Source organism: Neofelis nebulosa, chromosome 2 (assembly GCF_028018385.1).
Source record: "Neofelis nebulosa isolate mNeoNeb1 chromosome 2, mNeoNeb1.pri, whole genome shotgun sequence".
Taxonomy (NCBI): Eukaryota; Metazoa; Chordata; class Mammalia; order Carnivora; family Felidae; genus Neofelis; species Neofelis nebulosa.
This window is the reverse complement of record NC_080783.1, coordinates 87,354,370-87,368,732: the sequence shown is the minus strand read 5'-3', so window position 1 is coordinate 87,368,732 and position 14,363 is coordinate 87,354,370. Positions and strand designations below refer to the sequence as shown.

The 14,363-nt window shown below is 41.7% G+C and overlaps 1 protein-coding gene across 4 annotated transcripts in view; it reads left to right on the top strand.

Moving 5' to 3' along the window:
• The window catches only part of ARHGAP15 (Rho GTPase activating protein 15), a 573,492-nt gene extending 568,430 nt beyond the window's left edge, over nt 1-5,062 (top strand). For 2 of the 4 annotated variants that reach the window (XM_058694791.1, XM_058694803.1), the window contains exon 14: nt 4,657-5,062. In XM_058694791.1, the coding sequence (XP_058550774.1) occupies nt 4,657-4,699 (43 nt within the window). In that variant the 3' untranslated portion in view covers nt 4,700-5,062. Of the gene's footprint in view, nt 1-4,563 lie in introns of all 4 variants that reach the window. The other 2 variants (XM_058694796.1, XM_058694813.1) reach the window with 2 other exon arrangements.
• The last annotated feature ends 9,301 nt before the right edge of the window (nt 5,063-14,363 follow it).

Below are 14,363 nucleotides of genomic sequence, written 5' to 3'. Positions count from 1 at the left end.
CAAGTCACCTGATTTCCAGTCCACTAGACCACACTCTGCCTTCTTGCCAATACCAATACTCGATTATGTTTCCAGGGAAGAAGGAACAGTAAAACAAAAAGTGAGAAAGACCAGCCAACTATGATAGAGCCACAGGCCTATCACTTGGATCCCCCCCCCCTTTTTAATTGAACACCAGCTATAATCCCAGCTCTTTAAATAAAATTACCTAACTAATTAGTAAATTGACATATTTATATAGGGGTTTTTCTAGGTATCTGTTCTCTCTCTCTCTCTCTCTCTCTCCCCTCAATCTCTCTCCCTTCCTCCCTCCCTCCTCCTTTTCTCCCTCCTCCCTCCCTCTAACACATTGCTTTCCACCCAAAAAGCACCAGGGAAAGTTTTATTTCTGGGATTCTTTCTAAAAACAAGCTTCAATTCCACATTCATTAGTGCTGTGTGTGTGTGCGCGTGTGTGTGTATATGCACACTTAGAGAAAAACACGTTTTTTTTAAAGGCAGTGATGGTTCTGCCTTTTACCACCTTCTTTCTCCTCTTTAAATGGAAAGCACTGAACCCAGATGCCCAACCACGGAAGATATTCTTCCAGAAGCAGCATCTGGCTTCCTGGCAAGCCCTTCAGGCGAGTTGTTTGGGGAGCTTTGCAGTTGTCTCTCGGTCTGTCACGTGTAGCAGATACCATGGCCTCTCTGGCTGGCATGTCCAGGCAGCTGCCAATTCCTTTCAGTTCACCTTTAATTCTGAGAACTAGTTTCCTCATTTTCATTTCTGACTGGACTTATTTTTCTCCCCACTGCCCGTAAGAATTCTAGGACAAGAGGAGCCCCTGGGTGGCTCAGTTGGTTAAGCATCCGACTTCAGCGCAGGTCATGATCTCATGTCTCATGGGTTCGAGACCCGCATTGGGCTCTGTGCTGACACTCAGAGCCTGGAGGCTGCTTTGGATTCTGTGTCTTCCTTTTTCTCTGCCCCTCCCCTGCTTGCACTCTGTCTCTTTCTGTCTCTCGAAAATAATGAATAAACGTTAAAAAAAATTAAAAAAAAAAAAAGAATTCTCGGACAAGATTGTTTTCTCGTTGCTGTCTGCCTGTCAACTTCCTTTGCTGGCCTCTGTCTTTTGAACCAGAATGAAATCCTCAGACACTTAGTCCTACATTAAAATAGGTTACTTTAAATAATATTTCTTAGCCATTTCTTGTCAGCATAGCTCCTTGTAAACTGTGGGGTTGTTCCCTGAAAAGAAAAGCAAACATTCCATCGGAGTAATTTATTCTGGTCTGTACACAAGACATGAAAGTGTTCTTGACATTTGTGTATTATTTAGTTAAATCATATTGGCTCCCACATCCTTGCCACACCACGAACAAAAGAGCAACACAGGACTGGAAAAGATGAGGCAACACAGCAGCATTTACAAACAGCACCTGCTTCCGGATACTAAATTTTTTAAAGTAGGTTCGTTTTTTTTTCTACCTGTTAATATGTATATATATATTTTTTACTTGTGAAGAATTCTGTAGGGTTTTTTATGGATAATTGTTGAGAACACAGAGTCCGATGGTAGCCCACGCACAAGGAAGCCGTGACAAGGTGCTGACAAGTCCGGCAGCAGTACCCAGAATGCAGAGGAGAAAGCAGAAATTAGAGCTGCAGGGTGACATCCAGGAATAGTTAACACGGGATAGCTGTACATTCCCATGTTCTTAGGGTTTTTTTTTTCCTCATGCAAGAAAAAGTGCAGATTATATATGAGATTTCTGATCTCGAGACTGTATTGTCTGGGCTGAGAGAAGAGTGGACTTAACTGTGGACAGGAAGAAATCTCAGCCATTAATAACAATTGGTCTGTGGCCAGTGACAGACCCGACACACACTTGACTTTGAAGAGATTCACAACGGAAATCATGGGCTTAACTGAAATGAGAGCGTCTGGGGAACAAGGACATGAATTGAGGGGCTGTTTGGATCAAGACATTGGGAAAATCTCCTTTGAGATCACCTACATGACAGTATAGCTCAAATTTAAGATTAGAATTCTTAAGTCTGTTTTATCTCTGCCTCAATGACATTTTTCGGTCTGTAATTTTTCCTCAGGTTAACTTGCTAATGTGTACAAAGGAAGTTGAATATACATGTGGAATTCAGAAACTTTATACCAAATGTTGCCCTTTGTGTAGAGATTACTGTGTCTCACTTCCAGTAATTTCTTCTCTTCTGTATCATATTCACATTCTTCTTAACCAGGCTCTTTTCTCTTCCATTGTCCCCTTTCTTTTTTCTGCCTTTTCTCCCTACATCATCATCCTCCTCACTCTGAGAACTCTCTTCATCCTCGAGCACTGGCTGCCTACCATCAACCTCTCATTTATGCAGAACACAAATACACATCGAGTGACTATTATGATAGACGCTGAGCTGGAAATGAACACAATTTTACCAGGATAACAATCAGCCCCTAAGAGCAGGGGAACCTTATTCAGTTGTGATGTTTCACTTCTGCTCCACGAAGTCCACTCCCCTCAGCTGACTCTCACTCCCAACTTTCTGATGCCAGCCCCTCCTCTTCTTAGGAGATTTGCAAACCAGCCTTTCTTTACAGGGATACTGTGAGTGTACTGATTGAGGAGACCTCTGTCCTTTTCTGTCTTATTTTCAAAGAGATAAGTAGAATACTTTGGGACAGAGCCATAGCAAGCAGTAGGCAAGTCATAGGTGCTGGCACTTTGGCACTAAAAACGCTTACTTTTCCCTGCTGTCCATGAACTGACAATCAACATACACCTCTTAATAAATATTTTCCTTTCATCCATTTTGTTCACTCATTCATTCATTTCACTCATTAATTAATTCTTTTATTTCCCATAGTGTTTGGGATGAGAAAAGATAAAAGAAATTACCTCTGCTCTACAGGAATTTTTATCTAATTAATTTGTGTCTCTGTGCTCGGACATCAAAACAAATTTTCTCACATAGTGAAAAGATATGCAAAGTAATGTTTTACCTAATCTGATTTTTTTTCTCATTTGAACACTTTTTTTTTTGCCATCGTTTCACATCCCAGAAAATTTCTTCTCTTAAAAACAACTCTTGTCCAATTAAAGCACAACTCTGTCCTCTTGGCTTTCTGCTCCCTCATCTTTTCCCACTTCTTTTTCACTTCCAGCTGCCATTCCAGGGTCATAAGTGCCTCCCTGGTACTGACCTTTGAGTCATCAGAAGGGGATTCCATTCATGCTCCCAGAGCCATATTTAGAGATGGAGATCCCCCAGAGAGATAGTGAGGTATTTTATGGGTGGTTTACATGTCCCACTATATTTTTCTAACCATCAAGAAAGGAGAAATAAAATGCATGCCCTGTTCTCTCTGGCCTCACTCTCTAGTCATATCGCACTGAAAATAACCAATTCCTAGAGTGCCAAGCTCTTAAAGTCATTCATACTTCCCTGGCAATGACAGGAATTTACCCTTCATCTTGGCAGAGGAAGGCCTATTTTATTCACCCCTCATCACATTCTTGCTATTCTCTGCCTGAGTTTCCCCTCCAACACCCTACAATAGGCTAGGTAGGCCTAGAAGCAAGTGGCTACATAGGGAAATGAAAGAAATGTTCCTTGTCACATCCTAGTTATTTCTGATCCCAAAGTACTTCAATCCAAGAAATGGTAATATAGTAGAAAACAGGCATGCAGTTGTGTGTGAGACCCTGGGAGGAGGAGATAGCAGGGGCGGGGAGGAGATGGCCAGAGAGACGTTTTGTTCATCACGAACGCAGCTACCTGAAAAACACCAGCTAATTAGCAGTCTGTAGCCACACAACACAGCAGTTTAGTACAAGAAGTGAACAATACTTTACCTAATTGAAACTACAGTGCAGACTTAGGTAGGCTGCATGCAATTACACAGATTGGAAGTCAGCCAGGACACTGAGGTTAACAATCCCTTCTCTCACAAAAAGCACCACGGGAACTCTAATGACCACAAGTGGTAAGGGCCGTTATCCTGCATCCCATCCAAAAGGCCTCACCTCTCACAGCCCAGACTCCATCAGAAGTGCTTTATGGTGTCAACTAATTGGCTGGGGAAAAGGGTGCCCTCTGTGGGCGCAGGTGCACCTTTCCCAGGAGACACGCTTACGAGTACTAGTGTGGAGGGGGCTTCAAATGAGAAGGGACATTGGGGTGGGTCACGTGGTGGGCAGTGGGTGTTGTGAAGACTTCTCAGCCTGCTAGTTCAGCGGCCAGCACTACTACGGCCTAAGCATTCCAGAAAGTTCTAGGCCAGGATTTCTTAAACTTGAATATGCTTACACATCAGGTCACCTGGAGATCTTGTTAAAAACGTAGATTCTGATTCAGGGGTTCTCAGGACCTGAGATTCTGCATAGAGAACAAGCTCCCAGATGCTGCTGGTCTCTAGGGACCACAATTTCTGAAGGCAGTTCTTACAGGGAAGAGGGAAGAGTTCTTCCTGAACCAAGAGAGCAGAGGCTGGACAAAGAGAAAGAGGACTTTAAAACGAGTTTAACATGCTGAATAATCAAGTTGGCTTTCATTTGTCCTAGGAACTAAAGAACAGAAACATAGGGAGTCCAAAATGGTAAAGAATCCAATCCACTCCTAAAATCTACTCATAAAATGTCTTTTGCTCTTGGGAGACGGCAGGAGGGACGGCGTCCGGTTCCTGAACATGTTTCATGAGTGAGACACCTACTCTGAACAGTAATGGGATTTTACCCTCACTGGTTAGTGCTGTAGCAGTGACACACTGGCCAGCAGCAGCCTGTGATGACCTCCCAAGAAACAAAACTGTCTTTCAAGATGAATTAAGAGAAGACAAGATAGCAGAATGCAGACCTTCAAAGCTTGACCAATGGACGGTGAAGGGAGTGATAATCTTCCTTCAAAGCTTTGTAAAATAGAATCAGAGTTGCTGCAGAACATCAAAGAATGGGCCATTTTTAAGCTTATATTATGCAAACTTAATTTATTGCTGCATGCTACAGAGGCTTTCATGCTAAAACCCGCATGTACCATTAAAGATTTAATTGTTAGTTGGATTAATGATTATATTCTTTATCTAGTTATTTCCTAAGTGCTTCTTATACTGATATCTACGTATTTTGTGACTTCTTGATGATAGAATTCACTTTAGATGTATGAGAAGGAACACACACACACATGCTTGCATACACACACTTAAAAAGCAAGACCCAATTAATCCCTGGTGAAAGGAGCATGAGTTCCTACATTTAGACATGCTGTAAACATGCTGTAAACTAGATAAGGCTGGGGTTTAAATATACATTTATCCTAATATATAGCTCATCAGTATAGCTGCAAAATGCTATTACTTGCCAAAGATATATAAATTTAGGGTATCATTCAAAATATATCATTTGAAATGCTCCACTGTCTAAAGCCAGCAGGGTAAAGTACATATACAAAAAGGAGAAGAATGTAAGTATCCATCAAAGAATCATCAGGATGTATGGAGTGTCTACTGTGTGCTCCACACCACACTGGGGAGATCTGGGTAGATAAAAGATGTATAAAGTAAGAAATGTAAAGTTCTAACAGGGGACAAAGCACTTAAGAGAGAGTAAAGAAGAATTAACTGTTAAGGAGTAGGTACGGACAGAAATAGACTACAAGAGTTGAGAAGTCTCCAGTGAAAAGTGGACATTGAGTTAGGCTTTAATGCACAGGTGGAATTTTGGAAATACCAGAATGTTCCATGGGCCGGCTTGAGAAAGGCCAAAGGAAGCCAGGATGTGGCCGTGAGCAGCCTGTGCCAACCGTGACAGGGAGCAAAGGAAGCAGAGACCCAAGTGCGGGGAGGAGCCAGGTTATGAGTGGTACCTGCAGAAAAGCTGGAATTTCATGTCTCAGATTCTACCGGGAACCAAGGCAGGTTATTGAGCAGGTAAAGAACTTTTGTTTCAAGTGTCTCAATTTATCAAGCAGTCATATGAAAATGATTTAGGGATGGAAGGGCTGAAGAAGGGGACTGGAGCAAATCGGGTTAAACTGAGCCGTTATCTTGCCATGACTAGAAAGCAATTATTCCCCATGTTGGCTATGGAGCTCTGTGGGAAGAGGGTTATTCCTAGACAGACTTTCAAGGAAGTCAAGAGTTCTTGCTGATTGGTTTGATATGATGGATGGATGACTGGGAAGAATTGAAGTCAATACCAAGGTGTCCAATTAGTAGACTAAAGAGAATGGAGATGGGTCAACTGGGTCAACTTTGGTGGAGCACCACCTAGGTGCCAGGCACTCTTTTAGGAACTGACAATCCATCAGTAAGCTTATGCATTTAAGTTTAATCACCTTTGCTCACATGGAGTTTATGCAATACATATAATATAAACAAATAAATAAAACAAATAAGCATAATAAATAAGGAAATACTACATATATTAGACAGTGGTGCCTGCTAAGGAACTCAAGAAAATGGGGCAGAGGAGGAGGATCAAGAGCGGTGAGGAGGATTTGCAGTAATAATCAAGGTCCCTTGGAGAGGTGATGTTTGAGAAAAGATGGGGAGTTAGTGAAGTAGATACTTGGAGTCAAAGCATTCCAGGCAGAGAGGACACCTAACATTTGGTGTCTTCAGGAACCGAGGGAGGGAGGGGAAAGGAGGAGAAGGGAGCCACATCACTGACAAGGCCCTTATGAGGAACTGGTCTTTTGCTCCAAGTGAAAAGAAAGGGAGAGCCAGTTGTAGACTTGGGAACAGGAATGGCATGAACTGACTTCTGTTCTAAAAGAATCAGGAGGTGCCTGGCTGACTGAGTCAGTAGAACACGCAACTCTTGGGGCGCCTGGGTGGCGCAGTCGGTTGGGCGTCCGACTTCAGCCAGGTCACGATCTCGCGGTCCGTGAGTTCGAGCCCCGCGTCAGGCTCTGGGCTGATGGCTCAGAGCCTGGAGCCTGTTTCCGATTCTGTGTCTCCCTCTCTCTCTGCGCCTCCCCCGTTCATGCTCTGTCTCTCTCTGTCCCAAAAAAGTTTGAAAAAAAATTAAAAAAAAAAAAAAAAAAAAAGAACACGCAACTCTTGATGCCAGGGTTGTAAGTTGAAGCCCCAGGTAGGGTGTAGAGATTACTTAAAACAAACATCAACAAAAAAACCCCAGTAAAATCTTTAAAAGAATCGTATGCTGGGGTGCCTGGGTGGCTCAGTCAGTTAAGCATCTGACTTCAGCTCAGGTCCTGATTCGCAGCCCCGCAGCCTGATTTCGAGCCCCGCATCCAGCTCTGTAATAACAGCTCAAAGCCTGGAGCCTGTTTCAGATTCTGTCTCCCTCTCTCTCTCTGCCCCTCCCCTACTCATGCTCTGTCTCTCTCTGTCCTCAAAAACAATGAATAAATGTTAAAAAATTAAAAAAATAATAATTGGTATGCTGAGAATATATCCTAAGAAAATTGGAAAACTATTTAAATTATCCAGTTATCTGTCTAATTGGAAAGAGTTATTTGTGGGGGGAAGTGTTTCAGGCATTTGCCTCTGATGGGTTGAGAGAATATGAAGAACTGAGTTCCAGCCCCGGCTTGGGTGTGAGCTTCTTGAATAACTTTAGGCCTGTCACTTCACTACTTTGCCATTGTTTTGTCATCTTCATCATGGGAATAATGCTTAACTTTATCTACTTTGTGTGTGTGTGTGTGTGTGTGTGTGTGTGTAATTGAATGAGATAATACAAAGTGAAAGCCAAGCCTATAACTATTTCAGAGTTTAACAGGTTTGGAAATCCAAGCAGAGTGTCCAGCCCAGACACTTGATCTATCTTGCACTAAATCCAAGAGAGAGAGTGGAAAGAGCACTGGATTCAGAACCAGAAAACCTAAGTCTTTGTCTTGAGTTGATGATGCTTCCCTTAATAGTGTCACTTGGATAACACAGCTTCTCAGAGCATCTGTTTCCTCTTCTGTGTTGAAGGAGGTAATGATACCTATACCTCAAGGGACTTCATTCAGAGTTACCTGTAAATAAACCCGCTATAAACTATACAGCACCAAAGACATGAAGTCACCCTTCCCCCAAGCATAGACAGCTCTATGTAGTCAATCCTTTCCTCATCCTTGGGTAACTTTAATTCTTTGAAGGCAGGAATCATTTCTTCTTGGACTTGGTAGTGCCCTGAGTAACTAGCAGAGGCTAGTGCAACAGGAGGTATTTAACAGATCATTTTAGCAGGTGGGTAAATGAAGTTATGATATTAAAGGAGATGCAGATTTGGGAATCAACTTTTTAGGGTTAAGATTCCAAATCATGGAAGTGGGTGCACTCCCCAAAAGAGTTTAGAGCCTAAAGAGAGAATATGGTAGGAAACATACCACTTTAGGCTCAAACGCAACAAGAATCACTAACCATGAAAGGGAAGCAAAGTAGAAAGTAAGCAGATAATTCAGAATAATCTACCTCACACCTGTCAGAGTGGCTAAAATGAACAGATCAGGAAAGTACAGATGCTGGCAAGGATGTGGAGAAACGGGAACCCTCTTGCACTATAGGTGGGAATGCAAACTGGTGCAGCTTCTCTGGAAAACAGTGTGGAGGTTCCTCAAAAAATTAAAAATAGATCTGCCCTATGACCCAGCAATAGCACTGCTAGGAATTGACCCAAGGGATACAGGAGTGCTGATGCATAGGGGCACTTGTACCCCAATGTTTATAGCAGCACTTTCAACAATATGGAAAGAGCCTAAATGTCCATCAACTGATGAACGGATAAAGAAGATGTAGTTTATATATACAATGAAACACTACTTGGCAATGAGAAAGAATGAAATCCTGCCATTTGCAGCAATGTGGATGGAACTGGAGGGTATTATGCTGAGTGAAATAAGTCAGTCAGAGAAGGACAGATACCATATGTTTTCACTCATATGTGGATCTTGAGAAACTTAATAGAAGACCATGGGGAAAGGAAGGGGAAAAAATAGTTACAGAGAGGGAGGGAGGCAAACCATAAGAGACCCTTAGATACAGAGAACAAACTGAGGGTGGACGAGGGGTGGTGGGGGAGAGGGGAAAATGGGTGATGGGCATTGAGGAGGGCACCTGTTGGGATGAGCACTGGGTGTTGTATGTAAGCCAATTTGACAATAAATTATAATTTTAAAAAAGAATAATCAGCTTATGACACTTTGGAATTCACCTGGGAACACCACCATGCCAAGACAAAACTTGGCCTGTGGAGGAGACACCATATTCAAAACCAATCTGGAGGAAATTGACACAGTACTTTTTTATTCATTGTGATCTTAATATTTATTTTAGTCATTATCACAATTTGAGGATTATAACTCAGTCCTAGGAAAAGTGGCCTCTAGGCAATAAAGAGTTAAGACCAGAAAGTTCACTCCCTGTGCCCTTATTTTAATCCCTCCTTCCCTGCGGTACCACAAAATGAATAATGCCTTAGACATTGTTTTTGCAATGCTAATATTTGAACAGTAAAAGATACCTTAAGACCTTCATCAAGATTTTTTAAGGCCTCATTTAATGTCAGTGTCAAGGTTCTGTGAGGAATAATTAATATAACAAAACAAGGTCTATGTGCCCATCGATTGCCAGGGGATTTATGCAGGTAACTCATTAATGCTGCAGGGGGTTCTGCATGTAAATCCCAAAGCCTCGATAGGGAAATGGGACCCAATGATTTTTCCCCCTATAAAAAACACAAACAATGACAAGTATAAAAGCAGATAACCTGAATATCTATACAAATGGCTGTATGGCTTGTAAAAGTTTTCCATTTACATCCTGTCACCTCTTCTTTTCACATGTATAAAAGATGGGACAATTATTTCAACAAACCTACCCATATAAATCAACGCAGTTTTGCTGTGGGAAGACTGGGTGTTTAAGGCATTTAATATTTCAGCATTGCCAGATTATCACCCGGATCCATTTCGTTTTGTGGTCAAGTGCATGATTAGCACTGTGACAGGATATTGGCCATTTTCATATGAAGATCTGCAAATCCTAGTAAACAAATACCAGTTGGAAAAATTAAGAACAAGTCTGTGGACTGGAATGCACCCTACTTGTAATGGGAACAAAAAGCTGGCAATCAAATCTAAAGAAAAAGCTAAATCACAGCAGAATGACCTACTTTAAGGCATTTGCCAAAGAGGCAGTGTTTTTAGACAGCTCTTCTGAAGTAGCGTCTTTCTGTCTATGCCATCTGCAGATTTATTATTGCCTGAAAAAAACAACCAAAAAAAAAAAAAAAAGCTCTATTTGAATGATACTGAGAGCCTGTCTATAGGAAAGATTCCAGTATTGTGGGCACCACACCCACACCTACTGATGTGGTCCAAGGTTTTGCTTTAGAGGCACCTAATTAAGAAACCCTGACTCATTTACATGGAGACGTTTGATCTAAATTACACTCCAAACCGCACCAAATTGGGAGCATCTGTGAATGTGAAATGTTTGTTCCCTGTGACGGCTAGAACAGGGCCAGCTCTGGACGGCACATGTTCAAGTGACGAAAAATATTTCACATGTAACGTACTTCTGAGACCCACTTTTCCACTAATAATTCATAGTGATCCTAAACAGTATCTGTACTTCCACAATTATTTCAGGCTGTGAAAAATTATGTCACTTTTTTTTTTTTTTTTTTTTTTTTTTTTTTTTGCTGCAGCTAGGAAGAGGTAAAAGACCACCTACTTTGTTTGTTGTCATTGATAAAAGGCCTTCCGTGCAGCCAATAGCAAAGAGGCAAACCTGCATGGTGCCAGGGCTGGTCATTATATATATCTCTTAACTGGGGACCCAGAAATGTAGAGCGACAATCTAAAGGGATAAGTCACAAGAATGGCCACTCTCATCACCACCTTGACTCTGCAGGTCTCCCACTTGCCTTGCTGGTTCTTAGCATAGGTTTGCTTTCCAACTCCTTCAAAGCTGTATTTGTGTCCAGAATGCACCGCCCATGAGCATGAGGAGATTGACAAATTAAAATTCACGTTATCTTCAATTAGAAGGCATTCTACCTCATTTCCATCAGGTAAAATGTCTAAGAAAGTATAATTTTAAAAAAAATGTCTGCCATTGGATGCTGTGAACAGGACTCAGCCCATAATCCTCACAAAAGACTGCTGTATTTCCAGGACAAATAAACAGTGTTTTATAGGTACAGTCATCCCTGCATGCTGTCACCTGATGGCCACTTTACCTCATTAGGCCATATATCACCTTTGTTTCAGAGGAGTCCAAGGAACAAGAAAGAAACTTTAGAAAACAATTCCAGATTTTTTTGTCTAAGAAGGATATTAACGCATTGATCTGATGTAGTGTTTTTTTGCAGTAGCTAGAATGAGATTTGAATATATTAATATTTTCAGCAGCAGATCCCAGGGAGCCCAGTTAATAACTTATGCATGGATACATAGATATACTTCAGACAGAGGTAAGGTTTTCAGCTCTCGTGTTGGTAATACTTAGAGAGATCGAATGAAAGGGGCTGTTCTCCCTGAGTCTTTGTTGTGGGCATGCATTGTGACAGTATGGAGCCAGAGTTCTTCTGGTTGTCTACGCAGCCTGGATTCAATAAACTGTTATATATGCATATTATGACAATGTGGTCAAGGAAACCAGATTTTTTTACTTCTACCTTCAAGTGCCTATGTAGCCTAAATCTGGTGCTTATTTTTCTTGTCCCCCATTCAATATGTTAACATATTCATAATTTAATGCAGGTTATGCTCCTTTTATAATTAAAGTTATGGACTTGGTTGGAAAAGCATTCCGACTATACTGTATGAAAAATATTTTTTTTCTATATTGTGCTGTATGGCTCAGGGTGAACCCTAAATCTGGATGATCCCAGACTATATTAGCTTGCTAGGGTTGCTATAACAAAATCCCACAGACTGGGTGACTTAAACAACAGAAATTTATTTTCTCACACTTCTGGAGTCTAAAAGTCCAAGAGCACAGTGTCAGCAGATTGGTTTCTCCTGAGACCTCTCTTCTTGGTTTGCAGATGGCTGTCTTCTCACTGTGTCCTCACACGGTCTTTCCTCTGTGAGCACACAGTCCTGGTGTTTTTTGTCCCAATTTCTTCTTCTTATAAAGACCTCAGTCATACTGGATAAGGGCCCATCCTAACGGTCTCATTTTAACTTAATCACCAAAGACCTTACCTCCAAATGGAGTCAGTCACATTCTGAGGTCCTGGGGGTTAAGATTTCAACAGATGATTTTGAGGGTCAAGGGCACATAATACAGCGCCTAACAGAGACCAAAGCTATTTTCATATCCATGTGGCTGACATGTCCCATGCCAAATGTGTTTTTATTTGAGACCAAAACTGAAAGTTAGTATTTTTAAATCTGTGGTATTTTTCCAGTATGATTATCAGTTACTTTCTCCATCAATACGAAGCCAAGACGACTTTCTAAGCTTTAGGGGAACAAGCAGCAACATCACTCTTCTCATACCTTCTTGCTAGATTAGAAGGAAGCAGTTACTGAGTACAGTAAGTGTTACCACAGTGCCGGCTGGAGCTCCACCCCGCCTTCAGGGACCCTGGTCTAGAGGCATAAGTGCCTCACTCTCCATTACTGCCGCCCTCCATTAGGAGCAGATAATGCGAGAGATATCACTTTCACAATAAAACAGTGCACTTACACCACACCTTTCAACTCAGCATTTCCAAATGCTTTAAAAATCATTATTATTTTTATTATTTATTTGTGGAATCCCAGCAGTCTACTCAGCACTGGGAAGTAGAGTCAAAGCCACAGAGCTATGGTCTCAACTTTGCAGGCTTAAATGACGCTCAAGTCCCCCCTCGATGTGCCAGTAAAAAGAATCTGAAGGTGGATGTCTGTATGTGCATGCTTACTTTGAAAAAAAGGGGAAAAGAAACCTGTCTGAGTTATCCTGCTACTTGACTAGCAGAAGAAATTTAGAAAGGAAACATTCTATGGTGTTGTTCTGATAAACCAACAGCAAAACCAAGAACAAAACAAGAAAACAAATACATAGTTTTGGACCTAAATTCGGAAAATGGAAATGAATTGCCCTAATCAAGGACAACTACAATAACACTTTAAAGGGGTTATTAAGCAATGCAGGAAGTGGAGATCAATCATGCCCTGCATATTGTTCAATGGTCATTATTTCCTGGGTCAAATCTGCTTGACATTCAATTTAACACAGACTTTCATCAAGTCGAAAAGCCCTGGAGAAACTTTCACTGGCCATCTACATCTTCCAATAGGGTTGTTGCCTGATCCCCCTCGTTTTTGGTTTCTGACGTTTTATCGTCATTGCACATTCTGCCTTCTACTGAAAGAATGCCACTGCTTTCCACGACTTTCAACTTGGTGAATATGAGTTGTCCATTCCTATAATGCTAGAACCCAGTCCGGGGTCTGACACATAGTGGGTGCTCGATAAATATTTGTGAGATGAGCCATAAGTTTTCACGGTATGCTTCATAGCAGTCTAAAAGTGCCTTTGACACATCCTGCTCTCTCCATGAAGTCATAAACTCAGACAGATGGCAACGAAGCAAAGATGGTCCAGATGCAGATTAAAAATGTAATGAAATAATGATTTCGATTGCTTTAAATCAAAGTGACCAAATGCATTTGTAGAAAGTATATGTTGAAAATTATCTTGACTAGTCTTGAATTTAGCCAGTTAAGGTTTTCTGGAAGAAGTATGAGTTCAGGAGCTTTTGTGTTGATGGGAGGGAGAAATCACAAACTGAGAGGGGTTGTAAAGCATGGGAGTGGGACCATGGAGGATCACTGAAGGGAAAATTAGAGATCAGTAATTGGACTTAATAGATCAGAGGCGGCAGGAGAGTCAGGGAGGTAGATTACTTGGGGTGTTCTAATGAAAAGTAAGAAAGCTTCTTTATACAAAGCTACTTTAAGGATATTGTTAGAAACATAGGAACATCATTAGCAGTATGTCAGAGGAGGAAATAACAAAGTAGAAAACCAGGAAATAAGAGCTGTCGTAATGCAGCCAAAGTGAGTAGGATGTTTCTTGGGTCTCCTGTGCTTCGAGCTGCTCACCACCCTGGGCAGTTCTGTGTTATCCCCAGAACTGGGAGCTTAGGTAGGGTCTAGACACACAATATAATCATAGGTTCTTCTGGGGGCAGCTGGGTGGCTCAGTGTGTTAAGCTTCCGACTTCGGCTTAGGTCATGATCTCATGGTTTGTGAGTTCGAGCCCTGCACTGGGCTCTGAACTGACAGCTCAGAGCCTGGAGCCTGCTTCAGATTCTGTGTCTCCCTCTCTGTGCCCCTCTGCCCCTCTGCAGCTTGCACTCTGTCTCTCAAATACAAATAAACGGTTCTTCTCAGTCCACACAGAGAGTAAGT